General features: G+C 45.8%; 1 protein-coding gene across 1 annotated transcript in view; it reads left to right on the top strand.

The window, feature by feature from the left end:
* NUP210 (nucleoporin 210) overlaps positions 1-16,042 on the top strand; it is a 142,563-nt gene that overhangs the window by 26,508 nt on the left and 100,013 nt on the right. The window contains exons 4-6 of the mRNA XM_019631065.1: positions 9,042-9,138; positions 12,022-12,172; positions 14,004-14,136. Of these exons, the coding sequence (XP_019486610.1) occupies positions 9,042-9,138; positions 12,022-12,172; positions 14,004-14,136 (381 nt within the window). The remainder of the gene's footprint in view (positions 1-9,041; positions 9,139-12,021; positions 12,173-14,003; positions 14,137-16,042) is intronic.

Below are 16,042 nucleotides of genomic sequence, written 5' to 3'. Positions count from 1 at the left end.
CATGATAAAATATTGTTTATCCAGCTGAAGGGCCAGTTCATCCGGACAAATGCCTGCTGTTCCCACCTGGGACTATCGGCTCAAGGCCTTCCAAAGCTTGGCAACATGCCTGTTACGTCACTTAGTTACTTCTTCACTTCATTTGCTGATGCGGGCGAAACAGACAGAAAGCAACATCATCTCTTATCTCCCCTGCCAGGAATGAGATGAGGGAGAATTCTCTCAACCCTAAGCTCATAATTCTCTTAACCCTAAATTAACCATCACCTCAGATGCAGCCTCTCATGCGAGGGAGCAAAAAGCTGACATCAGCCAATGAAGGCAAATTTTCCTAACATCTTTCCCACACCATTGTATATATGTGTACCACCTTCTCTTTATCCTTTCATCCATTAATGGACGGACACCCAGGCTGCCTCGGCATCTTGGCCATTGTAAATAAGGCTACAATGAACATATGAATGCACACATCCCCTCGAGTAGAGTTTTGGTTTTCTTTGGATGAAAACCCTGAAGTGAGATTACTGGGTCCTTCTTTGTCTCTTCTTCTTATAGCCTTTATTTTAAAGTCTATTATTTTTTTATGGCAGAGTAATATTCCATAGTATATATGTGCCATAATTTCTTTATCCAGTTGTCTATTGATGTGCATTTTGGTTGTTTCCATATCTTGGCTGTTTTGAGTAGTGCTGCAGTGAACGTAGAGGTGCATATATTTCTTTGAATTAGTGTTTTGGATTTATTTGAATAAATACCCAAGAGTGGAATTGCTGCATCACAAGGTAGTTCTATTCTTAATTTTTTGAGGAACCTCCATATTGTTTTCCATAGTGGCTGGACCAATTTGCAATCCCACCAACAGTGCACACGGGTTCCCTTTTTTCCAAATCCTTGCCAACACTTGTTTGTTGATTTATTGATGATAGCTATTCTGACAGGTGTAAAATGATATCTTATTGTGGTTTTAATTTGCATTTCTCTGATGATTAGTGACATTGAACATCTTTTCATATGTCTATTGGCCATCCGTATGTCCTCTTTGGAGAAATGTCTATTTAGATCCTCGGCCCATTTTTTAATTGGATTGTTTGGGGATTTTTTGGTGTTGTGTTATATGAGTTTTTAATCAATGTTGGATTTTAACCCCTTATCAGATGTATCATTGGCAAAATAATATCTTCTCCCATTCAGTAGGATGTCATTTCATTTTGTTGTTGGTTTCCTTTGCTCTGAAAAAACTTTTTGGTTTGATGTAGTCCCAATTGTTCATTTTTTCTTTTGTTTCTCTTGCCTGAGGAGATATATCAGTAAAAATATTATTAAGGGTAATGTCTGAGAGTTTACTTGCTATATTTTATTCTAGGAGTTTTATGGTTTCAGGTTTTATATTTAAGCATTTAATATTTTGAGTTTATTCTTATATATGGCATAAGAAGGTGGTCCAGTTTCATTTTTTTGTATGTGTCTGTCCATTTTTCCCGCCACTATTTATTGAATACATTGTCTTCACGCCAATGTAAGCTCTTGCTTTATTTGTCATAGATTAAATGGCCATATTTCTGGTCTCTCGGAATATTCTGTTCCATTGATCTATGTGTCTGTTTTTATGCAAATAACATGCTGTTTTGATTAATATGGCCTTGTAATAAGATTTGATATCATGTAGCATGATACCTCCAGCTTTGTTTTTCCTTCTCAGGATTGCCATGGCTATTTGGGGTCTTTTATGGTTCCATATGAATTTTAGAATTATTTGTTCTAGTTCTGTGAAAAATGCCATTGGTATTTTGGTAGGGATTGTATTGAATCTATAGATTGCTTTGGGTAGTATGGACATTTTAACAACTGTATTAAGTCTTCCTATCCATGAGCATGGTATATGTTTCCATTTATTTGTATTTTCTTTAATTTCTCTCTTCAATGTTTTAATTTTCTGAGTACAAGTCTTTTGCTTCCTTGGTTACATTAATTCCTAAATATTTTATTTTTTTGATGCAATTGTAAATGGGATTGTTTTCTTAATTTCTCCAATAGTTTGTTATTGCTGCATAAAAATGCAACTGACTTTGAATTTTAATTTTGTGTCCTGCTACTTTACTTAATTCATTTATCAGTTCTAATAGTTTTTTGGTGGAATTTTTAGGGTTCTCTATATATAGTATCATGCCATCTGCAATAATGACAGTTTTACTTGTCGTTGATTTGCAGATATTGAACCCATCTTGCATACTAGGAATGAATCCCACTTGATCATAGTGTATGATCTTTTTAATGTATTGTTGAGGGCCGGCCGAGAGCCTCAGTTGGTTAAGAGCTCGCTAAAGAGTGCAAGCTCTGAGCAACAGCAGTTCGATGCCAGGCCCAAGCTGAGCTGCCACTGACCTGCCAACAGATGGCAGGATGGCTCAGCTAAAAAAAATATATAAATTAATGTATTGCTGAATTTGGTTTGGTAATATTTTGTTGAGGATTTTTGCATCTATGTTCATTAGGAATATCTACTTATAGATTTTTTTGTAATGTCTTTTTCTGATTTTGGAATCAGGGAAATGATGGCCTCATAAAATGAGCTTGTGGAAGCCTTCCCTCCTGTTGGATTTTTGGAAATATTTTGAGAAAAATAGGTATTAATTTTTTTGGAATGTTTGGTAAAATTCACCTGTGAAGCCATGTGATCCAAAACTTTTGTTTGTTGGGAGCTTGTTGATTACTGATTCAATTTTATTGGTAGTAATTTTTCTGTTTAGATATTATTTCTTTTTGATTCAGCCTTGGAAGATTATATGCTTCTAGGAGCTTATCCCTTTTTTCCAGATTCCAGTGTATCCATTTCTTCCAGATTGTTGGCGTATAGTTGCTTGCAGTATTTTCTTAAAGATTTTGGTATTTCTGTAGTGTCCGTTGTCACTTCTCCTTTTTCATTTCTGATTTTGTATATTTGGGCCCTCTCTTTTTTTTTCTTGATGAGTTAGATTAAAGGTTTGTCAGTTTTGTTTTTTGTTTAAAAAACACCAGCTCTTGGTTTCATTGATCTTTTGTATTGTTTTTTAATTTTATTTTGTTTATTTCTGCTCTGATCTTTATTATTTTCTTCCTTGTATTCACTTTGGGCTTTATTTGCTGTTCTTCTTCCAGTTCCCTTAGGTGTAAAGTTAGACTGTTTATTTGAGATTTTTCCTATTTCCTTAGCTAGGCCTGCATTACTCTGAATTTCTCTCTTAGGACTGCTTTCGCTGCACCCCATAGATTATGGGCTGTTGTGTTTTCATTTTTGTTTGCCTCAATGCATCTTTTGATTTCCTCCTTGACCTCTTTTTTGACCCACTCACTATTTAGTAGCATGTTATTTAGTTTCCATGTGTTGGTGTGTTTTTCAGTTTTTTTCTTGTTATTGATTTGTTGTTTCATTCCATTGTGGTCAGAGAAGATGCTTGATATGGTTTCAATCTTAAATTTATTGAGACTTGTTTTGTGGCCTAACATGGTCTATCTTGGAAAATGTTCCATGTGCACTTGAAAAGAATTTATATTCTGCTGCTTTGGGGTGAAATGCTTTAAAAATATTAATTAAATCCATTTGGTCTAGGTGCCATTTAAAGCCACTATTTTTGTGTTGATTTTCTGCCTGGAAGTTCTGCCCATTGGGGTCAGTGGGGTGTTGAAGTCCCCTACTATGATTGTGTTACTGTTGATCTCTGCCTTTATGTCTGTCAATATTTGTTTTATATATTTAGCTGCTAGCCATCTGTCTTTTGATTGGAGAATTTAATCCATTCACATTGAAAGTAATTGTTGATAGATATGTAGTTATTGCCATTTTATTATTCATATATATTTTTTTCTCTGTCTTAAAGAAGTCCCTCTAACATTTGTTGTAGTTCTGGTTTGATGTGGATGAACTCCTTTAGCTTTTTCTTATCTGGAGAACTCTTTATCTGTTCTTCTAAGTGATAGCTTTGCTAGGTAGAGTAATATTCGTCGTAGGTCCTTGCTTTTCATCACTTTGAATATTTTGTGCTAATTCCTCTAGCCTGCAAAGTTTCTGTTGAGAAATCAGCTGGCATCTTATAGGAGCTCCCTTTTAGGTAACTAAGTGCTTTTCTCTTGAGGCTTTTAAGATTCTTTCTTTGTCTTTAACTTTTGGCATTTAAATTATGCTGCATCTTGGTGTGGGCCTGTTTGAGTTCATATTGCGTGGGACTTTCTGCACTCCTGGGTTTGTATATTTATTTCCTTTGCCAGGTTAGGGAAGTTTTCTTTATTCTTTATTCTGTCATTATTTCTTCTAATAAGTTTTCAATTTTTTGGTCTCTCTTCTCTCCTGGTACTCCTATGATGTGAATGTTGGTACACTGGATATTGTCCCAGAGGTCCCTTAAACTATTCTAATTATTAAAAATTCTTTTTTCTTTTTGCTGTTCTGATTGAGTATTTTTAGCTACCTTATCTTCTAAATTGTTGATTCGAGCCTCTGCTTCATCTAATCTGTTGATTTTTCTGACATGTTCTTCATTTCAGTTATTGTGTTCTTTATTTCTGACTGATTATTTTTTATATTTTCTGTCTATTTGTATGTTTCCTATCTCTTTGTTGAAGTTCTCCCTGAGATCATTGAGAATACTTATAACCAGTGTTTAGAACTCAGTGTCTTATAGATTGCTTGTCTGCATTTTGTTCTTTTTCTGGAACTCTGTTCTTTTTCATTTGGGACATGTTTCTTTTTCTTCCCATTGTGGCTGCCTCACTAGATTTGTTTCTATATATTAGGTAATATTTGTTTCTATATATTAGTTGTTATACCTCCTGATCTTAGTAGAGTGCCCTTATGTAGTAGGTGTGCTGTGGGGCTCAGTGGCATGGTCTCCCTGGTCACCTGAGCTGCGCACTCCAGATGTATCACTTGTGTGAGTTGTATGTGCCCTTCTGTTGTAGTTGAGCCTTGGTTGCTGTTTGCACATCAGTGGGAGGGATTGACCCTCATGGTGATTGGTTGTGAGGACTGGCTGTGACTACAGTGGAGGAGCTGTTGTGCAGGGGTTGAGCCTATAGAGCAGGATTCATTTTAGCAGGGTTCTGGTGCCTTTTGGGTGTGTCATCCTCAGAGGCGGTTGGGTGATATTCTGGCTGGGTCTGAAACTGTCTACTGGCTATATCAGCCCTGGGGCATCCTGGGAGTGAACCCACTGCAGGCCAGTTTCAGCTGCAGCCTGTGCCCTGCCTGCGGCCACCTGGCATGAGCCACAGAGAATTCCACAAATGGCTGCCACCCACACTGTGGTTGGAGATGTTTTGAGAGGCCAAGCTGTGAACTGAGGCCAGCTGTTGCTAGTGCCAGTTAGGGCTGCTCATCCAGAGGTACAGGACATGCTGAAGACAGATGCTGCTTATTTGGGTTTTGAGAACCTTTGAGAAATTTTAGGACCATGCACAGCACGAGCCAAGACAAGCCTTTATATGGAAAAGCCACTAGAAGTGGCTCGGGTGGGCCCAAATTTGGATGGGATGGGGTCTTAGGGAATCAGCAGGGCGGGGAGAATGATCAGTGTCAGCCAGGCTGATAGAGACTCTTTATGGTGGCTGCCTGCGTCTGCAAGCTGGGTGGGGGAAGGGCTCAACAAAGAAACAATGGCTTGTACCAGAACTTCTGTCTAGGCGAAAGCTGTCCCTTCAGCCTTCGCTCTGAAGCCAGACAGTTCAGTTCCTCTCCATGTGTCCCTGGCACCTTTTGAGCCGCTACCCCAGTGCTTGAGTTCAGAGCAAGTAAGTCCATCAGCAAGTAAGTCCCTGTGTGGGCCCTTTAAGAGGAGTTCCTGAGACTGCAGTGCCTTCTTCTCAGCCACAACCTTCACTGATTTTACAACCAGAAGTTGTGGGGACTTATCTCCGTGACACTGAGACCCTGGGCTGGGGAGCCTGGTGTGAGCTTGGGACCCCTCGCTCCTCTGGAGGGGAACTCTGCCACCGAGATATCTCTCCCGATATTTAATGGTCACATGCGGGTATGGGACCAGCCCATTCGCCATCTCTGCCCTTCCTACTAGTCTTGAGGTAGCTTTTTCTGTATGTCCTTAGTTTGAGGGCTTTGGTTCAGCTTGACTTCAGGTGATTCTCAATGATGGTGGTTCTGTAGTTTAGTTGTAATTTTGATGTAGTTGTGAGAGGAGGTAAGCACAGCATTTACTTACTCTGCCATCTTGACCAGATCTTCCACTCATTTATTCTTTCGCATTTGAGCATGGTGGACATGCAGGAGAGACTGAGGTGGGGGCAGCAAAGATGCTGGAAAACAGCTCCATGTGTAGCCACTGAACTGTATGAAGACAGGATTTCCTGTTGCCATTTTCCATGTTAAGATACCCCAGCAGGCCTCTCCTAGCCTCAGTCTCCTAACCTCAGAAGGCTGTGTGAACAATAGTTGCTACCTGGGGTTGGCCAGTACGGCCTAGTCACCCCGCTGGGGTGCTTTCTCCATTTGATCTTCCCAAAAACTCTGTGCATTGGTATTTTTATTCCCATGCCACAGAAGAGAAATGTGGTGCTTGGAGATAACCTGGGTAGGTATTCAGTATATCTGTGATGTTTGAATGGACATGCTTTAAGAGAGTTTTTGTATTGCATTTCTGGCCATACTTTCACAGTCTACTGTGATAATAGGGAAAATCCATTCTTAACCTAACTGAGCAGTTTGCAGTCAGCCTTGTTGGGACTGCCACCAGAAGGTGGGATTTGGGCTGGCTTTGCTTTGTGTATCCCATTTTGGCTTAGTGGGTGGAAGTAGGTTGTCACGGTCAGAGTCGATAATGGGCTGTACTTGGAGATGGTAAGCTGGTCGTCACGAGGGTATGCAGGAAAGATGCAGGCCCTGCAGCAGGGAGTGGTGTGCTTGGGGTGGACCCTTGCAGCCAACATGCTTTACTGGTGTGAGTTTTACTATCTGTCTTCTTACCTAATACCCAGATGTTTGGAATATAGGTTACTTTTGTCAAAAAGATTTGAGGTTTAAGAAATCACAGACCTTTTGTTTGCTCAAAATCATTTACTGAGCACCTACTATGTGTCAGGCCCTACCGAGGCACCACTGAAGATACAGAGGTAAGGGGAGAGTCCGTGTCTTCCTGAATCCCTGATGAATGACAGCACTCAGACTGCTAAGCATGCTGCGTGCAGTGGGAGTGCCGTGCACGGGCTCTGAGAGTGTGGCCCACCTGCCTGCTGAGGGTGGGGGTAGGGTAGGGTGGTGCTTGCCGGCTCAGTTTTGTGGGGAGGAGGCTACAGGGTCCCTTCAGCTGCCTCCCTCTGTTCCCACCCTGCCCTGTTCCCTTTTGTATCCTATGTGTTTTCATTTGACTACCAAGGAGGGAACTGGGTGAGTTCTCATGGCAGCTGGGTATGCTAGGTCTTCCTTGGGATTCTGAGAAAACAGCTCTCCAAGCTGTGTCCATTGTACCTGGGTTTCCCTTCCCTTACTCTGATCAGATGCCCAAGTCGATGGAAAGACATCTAGGGAACTGTAAGGAATGGCCTCCCTTCATAATAGATGCCCTGAAAAGTGGTGACAATGACAAGTGTCTGGAGCTTTTGCTAATCTCTGCTTAATTTGACCTCTGAGATCTCACAGGAGTTGTGGGGGGTATAGGATCCCAGGCCCACCTCACTTGAAACACCTTGCCCTGTGTACTGTAGGAGTTTTTCTAGGTTCCAGGTGCTCTTTTTTGGGAGCTGGCCAGGCAGGGAATATATTGGGCTGTCGGGAAAGTCATGACATGTTTTTCTATGTTTTTCAATGCAAAAATGCATTATGACTTTCCCAATGACCCAATAGGTGATGGAGGTGGAGTGGGTATGGGATGAAAGCGTGTGGGGGGAACATGGCACACCTGAGACCGTGCCCCTCCTAGGGAGATAGAGCCAGCTGCTGGTCGCCAAAGAGAATAGGACCCAGGAGGCTGAATTGTCAGACTTTTCAGGAGAACTTGGACATTGGGTTTATGTATGGCATTTCTCAATTTGAAAGGATGAATACTTATTCAAAAATGTAAAAGCAACTTTGGGTACATAGCAAACCAAGAAACTCAGAGCCCCTGGCACATGAGGCTTTGAGCCCCCAGTTTTCATCTCCCACCCTGTTCCAGGGCGTCCTTGTGGAACCAGGCATTGGATTTACACTAAGACTGCCTTACCTAGTGTTTAAGACCCACTCTGAGTCCTGTTCCTCCAAGAATCATTGCCCACTCCCTGTTGGGCTCTGCTTGTTCTGATATCCTGTCAAAAGATGAATAGACACAAGTCATAATGACTGTGGAGCCAAGACCAGCTGTGTGAGCCTTTCCATCCCCTCTACCCTGGGCCCCTAGGAGTCTCTGTGTGAAGGTGAAGGGCCAACAATGGTCATGTGAAACCTGACGGTTGGAGATTCTGTCCCCTTATCTGCAGTGTATTTCCCTGCATAGGAAGGTGGTAGGAGGAATGAATGAATCAGGTCTTGGGAGCTGGAGCCTAAACTGTAGAAGTGCTTCTAGACGCTGGGGTGATGTTGTTGCACACTACACTGAGCTATATAGGAGTGCTTCTAGATGCTGGGGGGATGGTATCACACACACACACTGAACTGTAGGAGTGCTTACAGATGTTGGGTGATGGTGCCACACATACACTGAGCTGTAGGAGTGCTTATAGACTCTGGGTGATGGTGTCACACACACACTGAGTTGTAGGAGTGCTTACAGATGTTGGGTGATGGTGTCACACACACACTGAGCCGTAGGGGTGCTTACAGACACTGGGGATGGTGTCATACACTACTGAGCCTGTTGTGAACAAGGGCAGGGGTGCAGTGCTCACTTGAAACAGGCCTGGCTGCACACCATGGCTCAGCCCCTCACAGTCAGTGACCCTGATCCTTCAAGCCTGTGTGTCCTTCTGGAGCTGGAAGCATGACACCTGTTCTGCAGTGAGTGGTACTGAGTGGGTCTCCCTTCCCTTGGTCTCAGGAGTTAACTCTGATGCATTTCTTCCCTCCCTTTCCCCATTTCCTCTTATAGGGAACACGTTCAGCACCCTGGCTGGGCTCGTCTTTGACTGGACGATTGTGAAGGACACGGAGGCCAGCCGGTTCTCAGACTCTCACAATGCACTGCGGTGAGAGGCGCTTTGACCCAGAAGGGGAGCAGGAAGGGGGTGTCACTTGGCTCTGAGTGGGCTAGGGGCTTTCATCACCGTCAGCAAGGAGTCCCGGGTGATTCGTGTGCTGGCTGACGTTGCCCTTGACCGATTAGGGAAGTGCTTGGGCCCCCGTGGTTGTACGAGAACCTTACTGTTTCTGCAGCCCACCAGGGTGTCCTGTGGGATGTTGTGAGGGGGCTGGCATGTCCAGCTGCAGAAGAAAAAACTTGTCCCACATAATGGAGTGCAGGGGGATGGTTCTGTGTGGCCCCAGAGGGCAACCCTCCCATTGGGGGTCAGATGAAGGGGAGGCAGGTTTTGGCTCAGAGATGTTCCAGCAGTAACAGTGCCTTGCAGATGCGAGAGGCTGCGTTCCCTAGCACTGGGGGTGCAGACAGCCTCCTTCCCTATCTTGGCTGAGCCACTCCTCCCGAAAGCCATGCAGGCTTACGTGCCACATTTTCTCCATTTTTCAGGCAGAAACTGAGTTTTGAGTTACTTTTCTCAGGGTGTAAGTGGCAGAGCTAGAATTTGAACTCAGACCTGTATAAGTCTTCACTATTCAATATGATGGCCACTACCCCTTCCTAGATTTACATTTAAATTGGGTAGGATAAGGAGCTCTGTTCCTGGGACACACTAGCTGCATTCGCATAGTTTGTTTGCAGTGCACGTCGTGGTCACCAGCGTTGGACAGAGCGGGTTAGGGCCTGTCCGTCACTGCCAGAGCTCTGTTGGCCAGTGTTGGCGCAGACCCACGTCTGGGCTCCATCCCCTATTACACTGCATTGCCTCATGCATTAGCAAATGATGTTTTAAAGAGTATAGTCCCTTTTGGGAGAGGAGAACTTAATTTTTAAAGAATTTCGCAGCCATTTCATTCAGCCCACAGAAAGTTCCAAGTGTACTACAAAAAGTGATTTCCCTAAACTATTTGAGAGCATGTTGCCAACCTGTTGCCCCATCATCCCTGGTTATGTTAATGTGCATTTACCACTACTAACAGCATTTTCCTGCATCTTCACAGCATAGTCATCAAAGTTTGGAAATTAACACTGATGCATCCAAGGCCTCATTCAAGCTTTGCCAATTACCCCAATTATATCTTTTGTGGCAAAAACCCAGCCCAGCGCCCCTACATACCATCCCGTTCCTTGGTCTCCATCAGCCTGGGACAGTATCATGGTCTGACTTTTGGGACCTAGACACATGTGAAGACTGCAATCTAGTTCTTAGGTAGAAGGTCTCTCGTTTTGGGCTCATCTGGTGTTCCCTCCTGATTATCTCAGAGCTTTGTGTCTTTGGCAGGAATGTCACAGAGAGGGGATTCTGTATTACCTAACTGTACCTGACCACGATTCTGTTGTTCCATCACTGATGGTGCTCACTGTCACCACTTGGGTAGGGTGTCTGCCAGGGGCCCCATTGTGAAGTAGTTTTCTTACCCCCTTGCAATCAGTAAGCATTTTGTAGGGAGTTAAGAGTCTGGTGTTTACTGACACCTTTCAGTCTAGCTCAGGGCTCTAGGAAACATCCGGCTTGGCTCACAGCCATACCTGTGCCAGACACCCTCACACCTGGCCCTGCATGCTGTGGCACCCTCCTAGGTCAAGGCTCTTCTGGGGTCTGGGACCGTCGGCCTGTTTCCTGGATAAGGTCTGGAATTAGTGGTGTCTCAGAAAGCCAGGAACATGGGCCTGACAGTCCAAGAGACCTGGATTCTAGTCCTGGCCAATATCACTTCCTGCCTGTGGCCTTAGTTAAGGAGTGTAACCCATCCGAGCATCAGTGTCCTCTCTGTCACATGGAGATCATTGTTGTGCCCGATCGGAGGGTGGCCACGTGGGTCAGCAAATCGACTGCTCAGAACTCCTCCTGGTCCTCGCTCACACTAGATACTCAGGGATGCTGGCTCCCTGCCCTTTTCTGTGCCTGCAGGCCTGTTTCCTGCCATAACAGGCCCCTGAACTTCCAGTCAGTCCATCCTGAGCTACATGTTAGCCAAAATCCCAGGTGCTAAGGCGTATTGGAGTCAATGCCCTGGATTTTCTTTAAACTCAGCATATGACACCTAGTGAGATGGGACGAGGAAATATTAATAAATCACGGTGAGTACAGCACCCAGCAGACCTTGGGGAAAGTGAGTGTCCAACGGATGGCTCTTTTTCAGGCGGAAGGCTAGGCTCATTTGTAAATCACAGGCTACAAGTGAGACACTGTATCGAAACGGTTCCCTGAGCCGCTGTGCTTACCAGCCCACATTCTAGGGAGGGTTTCCGGCATCCCGACTTCTACCCCCCTCACCCCTAGGGCTTCTCCCCACAGCCTAACTCCAGGGAGGATGAGACCTGATGTGATCCCCTCGTCCTGGCGCTTGACGGGAGCCACTGAGACCCAGTCCCTAGAAGAAAGAGCTAATCCAGGGTCAGGCAGAACTTGGCCCGTGGCCCTGGGAGCCTGGTGGGCATTGCTGACACTGCCCCAGCTGGGTCTGTGGTCCTGGGTCTGCGTCTTAGTTTCCATGGGCCTCCTCTGCACATCCAGGCGAGTGAAGCATTTCTCCTAACTGGGTAGTCCTCTGATTTCAGTTTTTACCACAGTCACGTGTGGATTTTGATGAGACACAGATTGCCAGTCTCCATGCAGCAAAGTCCTGGGCCAGGGGCAGAGACTGTGTGTGTCATGGGGATGTTGGCAGTTCTGGTGTAGGAAGTCACAGGGACACATTTCCAAGCTGCACCAACTATAGCAACACCACTTACTTCAGCATCTGGCTCCTACCAGGGGTTCCTGAGCAACCATGAATGTGTTAGGTTCTCTGGTTCCACACATCAGGTCTGACGACATGTGTTTTTGCAGAATTCTCCCATTCTTGGAGTCTACGTACATACCTCCTTCCTACATCTCAGAGATGGAGAAGGTGGCCAAGCAGGGGGACACCATCCTGGTGTCCGGGATGAAGACTGGGAGCTCCAAGCTCAAGGCACGCATTCAGGAGGTCGTCTACAAGGTGGGCCGGGGTGCGGGGAATGCTGGGCTCCTGGGGTGCAGCCAGGCTGCTGTCCCGCTCACCCCCGTGCACACATTTAGTCGTGGACTTGAGCTTCCCTGCTGTGGAGGTTTCACTGTTCACGGAAGGAGAACTTCAGGGTGTGAGTCCAGATTTTTGTTAGTTTGGTTTGGTTTTGGGGGGGACACAGCAAGAGGGAGTTGGGGTACCAGAGGGCACCATGGAGCACCAGAGACACAAAGAATTTACTCCACTCTCAGTTTTGAGGGAGGTCCAGGAGCAATGGAATTTTCACCAACTAGCTTATTTTCAACAAGTATCCCCTGCCCCAACCCAGGGTAGGGACACAGCCAAGCATTTGGGGCTGTGTGAAAAATCACAGGGGCTCCCAGGTGCCCTCTATGCTATCTCTGTCTGTGCCAAGCATGAGCCCTGAGACTGGTGTTCTTGCTTATGGATGGATAGTGGTCCTCCCCACCCCATCCCACCCCCACGTTGCCCTGGCCTCACCAGCACCTGCTTTTCCATCAATACCCTGTTTTGAGAAGGGTGGGACAGAGGAAAGGAGTGGGTTCAGCTGAGGTCCTGGCTCCTTCCGGGTTCTTGTGGGAAAATGTCTGCCCTGCCCCGCCTCCTTTTGAACCACAAACTGAGCTCTTGCTTTTGTTTGCCTGACTTCCCAGAGCACAGGCAGGAAGTGTGGTCCTTCGTCCCCCTTTTGATTTGTAAAGTGACAGACAAGAGAAACCTCCCCAGATCCAGTGTCTCTAGTGGGTTAGCAGTACTTTGGGAGTCCTGGAGGGTCTGGGACACATGGGAGGTGACATGTCATCAGGCTGACCCACAGTACTCTGCGGTTAGTATTTGGAGACAGTTTGCCTCCTGATTCTGGGCCCCTGTGTGGTGCGCTGGCCTACCACCAAGCTGGAAAGACCCCCTTGTCCTGCCTGCATGGGTAAATGGCTTCCCTGCCTGCCATGCTGGAAGGCACCTGCCACAGAGCCTGGCTCGAGATAGGGGCTCAGTATGCTTTTTTCTTTTTTAATGAGGCAAAGATACTCTTTCACGTACTCTTAAGTGAGGAAACCTGTAAGATGTTACAGCTGTGTCAAAGGAGAGGTGAGCCTAAAGAATTTCCAAACAGATGCAGAGCTGGCCAATATCCATGGGGCACCTCCACCAGGGAAAATGGGTTTGCATTTCTGTGGACAACAATCATGTGCTTTTCCATCAGTTTCTCCAACTTGCAGAGTTGCCATGCAGCTCAGTGGCAGTGGAAGGTGCAGGCCCCTACACAACCTGCTAATGCGAGGGTGCCCTGGAGACACTGCCAGTGGCCTTTCTCCCGCTTTAGAGCCCCTCATGAATTTTCCTGATGAGGAGGTCTTGGTGGGGCATGTGCGGTGGGCAGGGAGGAGCTGAGAAGCAGGAGCTCAGTGCTCATCGGCACACATGCCCCTTTCTTTTCAGGTTTCCCGGAAGCTTCCCAAATGGCTTTGGGGGCATTTGTGGGGACAGACGCTGAGATCCTGGTGGCCACAGTACCAAGGATATCTCTTGTGGCTCCTTACTTTTCTTTCTGTTTAATTATTATGATTGTAAAGTGAGCTATAACATATATAAAGAGACCACTGAGTGCATGCCAGCTGAACACGCAGGGTTCCCCTGGGCCTTTGGAGGTCTGGAAGTGTTGCCTTTTTTTTTCACCCCAACTTTCCTGTCCCCACGTGAACATATGAAACAGTTCTGAAGATTCCCTTTCTCTTTCCTACAACCCCATCTCTATTGCCCGACCCAACTTCACTTTTTTTACCCTTTTCTTTATGCCTAGAATGTCCACCCTGCAGAGGTCAGGCTGCTGATTTTGGAGAACATCCTTCTGAACCCAGCTTATGATGTCTACCTACTGGTGGGGACCTCCATTTGCTATAAGGTGCAGAAGATCAGGCAAGGAAAGATTACGGGTGGGTCACTGGATCAGGTAAAATGTACATAATATAACTATCACTTTAACCATTTTTAATTGTGCAGTTCTGCAGCATTAAGTACATTCACTTTATTGTGTCATCACCATCCATCTCTAGAACTCTTTTCATCTTGTAAAACTGAAACTTTATACCCAATAAACACGAACTCCCCATTTCCCCTCCCCCTGCCCCTGGCAACCACCATGCTACTTTCTGTGTTGATGAATTTGACTACTCTAGGGCCCTCAAATAAGTGGAATCACAATCTGTCCTTTTGTGACTGGCGTATTTTATGTAGTGTAACGTCCTCAAGGTTCATCCACATGGTAGCAGGTGTTAGAATTGCCTTCCTTTTTAAGGTTGAATCATAATATACTGTTGTATGGATGGACCACATTTTGTCTGTCCATTCATCTGCCCGTGGGCACTGGGTTCTCTACCTCTTGGCTAATGTGAATAATGTTGCTATGAACATGGGTGTGCAAATATCTCTTTGAGACCCTGCTTTCCATTCTTTTGGGTTATGAGTATGTGTTTACATCTTTGCTGTGCAACATCCTCAAGAGTCAGTATGTTTATTTCCCAAAAGGGCCTTATTCATTGGAGGACTTTAAACAATGGAGGCAGCCAGTGCTTCCTAAAGCAGCACAAAGTCATGCTGCTTTATTGAGCAATGGCATTATTCTATTATGTTGTTATGATATGTATCCTCCATGCATTGCTGCCCGATACTGCACATGGGGTACATAACCTGCAAGGTCACGGCCCAGGTTGACTGGGCTCCCCCTCGTTAGAGACAAGGAAGTGGATTGTGTGTACTCTGAGGCATTCTAGATCATAGCACATGCCAGCATCACCTGGAGGACCTGTCCAGATATTACTGGATGTACCCCCACCCCAAGTCTGCTCAGCAGCTCTAGGGCGGGGCCAGTTACTGGTGGTTCCCAAGTGATGCTGAGGGTTCAGGGACCACACTGTGAGGACCCTCTGCTCCAGGGCAGATTCTTGAAGACTTAAGGGAACACACAAAAGAGACCCTTGGACAGGAAATGGGCTAGCTGCCTCCCTGTCAGAAGTCCCATCAGAATTCCTGGGAATTCGGAAGGATGCTCTAGCTGAAACTCCTCCAGGATCCTTGCCCGGTGCACCCATGGTGGGCCCTGAGGTGGGGCCCAGTGGTTCTTGCATCTTCTTCTCTCTTACTGGAGGGCAGGAACATGGCTACACCTGTGGGTTTGGTGAGAGGGTTACTTGACAGGACGTTCTTCAGGCTGGGGACAGGACATGTCAGAGCAGTCAGGCTCTCTTTGGTTTGAGTCCCAGCTCTGCTGCTTACCCATGAACTTCTTATCTTCATTTCCACAGTTACCCCACCTCAAGATATGGGCATCGGGGGTGCCAGTTTCAGGGGTTGCTGAGGGACAGAATGGGGTAACATGCACATGGAACATTAGCAGAGTCCTGCCACATCTTGGTTTCCTGGTCAGCAGCAGCCACTTATATCAGAAGTGCTTGTAGTCCCTACCTGTAGGGTGCGGGAGACTGACAGAGGTGGTGGATTCTATCAGCCATTATTTTCCAGGGAAATTGTTTCCATCCTGGCCCCAGTTGAGTGAGTTCTCTTTCACAGTGCAACACACATCAGGGAAACCTGACGGACAGCCAGGATAAAAACTTGGCATCGACTCTGCTTCCAAAACCAAGTGGGAGACCATGGACCAACGCTTTTTATGGAAATTCCCAGAGGATGCACAGATCCAGTGAGCCCCATCCTGGAACCCTCCATGCAGAAGCACAGTTACCATATTTGCGGGCGTATAAGACGATTTTTTGGCCCTGAAAAATATGCCTCCAAGTGGGGGGTCGTCTTATACGCCAGGTACACTTCAGATAGACTGCCCAT

Source organism: Hipposideros armiger, unplaced genomic scaffold (assembly GCF_001890085.2).
Source record: "Hipposideros armiger isolate ML-2016 unplaced genomic scaffold, ASM189008v1 scaffold_982, whole genome shotgun sequence".
Lineage (NCBI taxonomy): Eukaryota > Metazoa > Chordata > Mammalia > Chiroptera > Hipposideridae > Hipposideros > Hipposideros armiger.
This window is presented reverse-complemented; position numbering and strand designations above follow the sequence as displayed.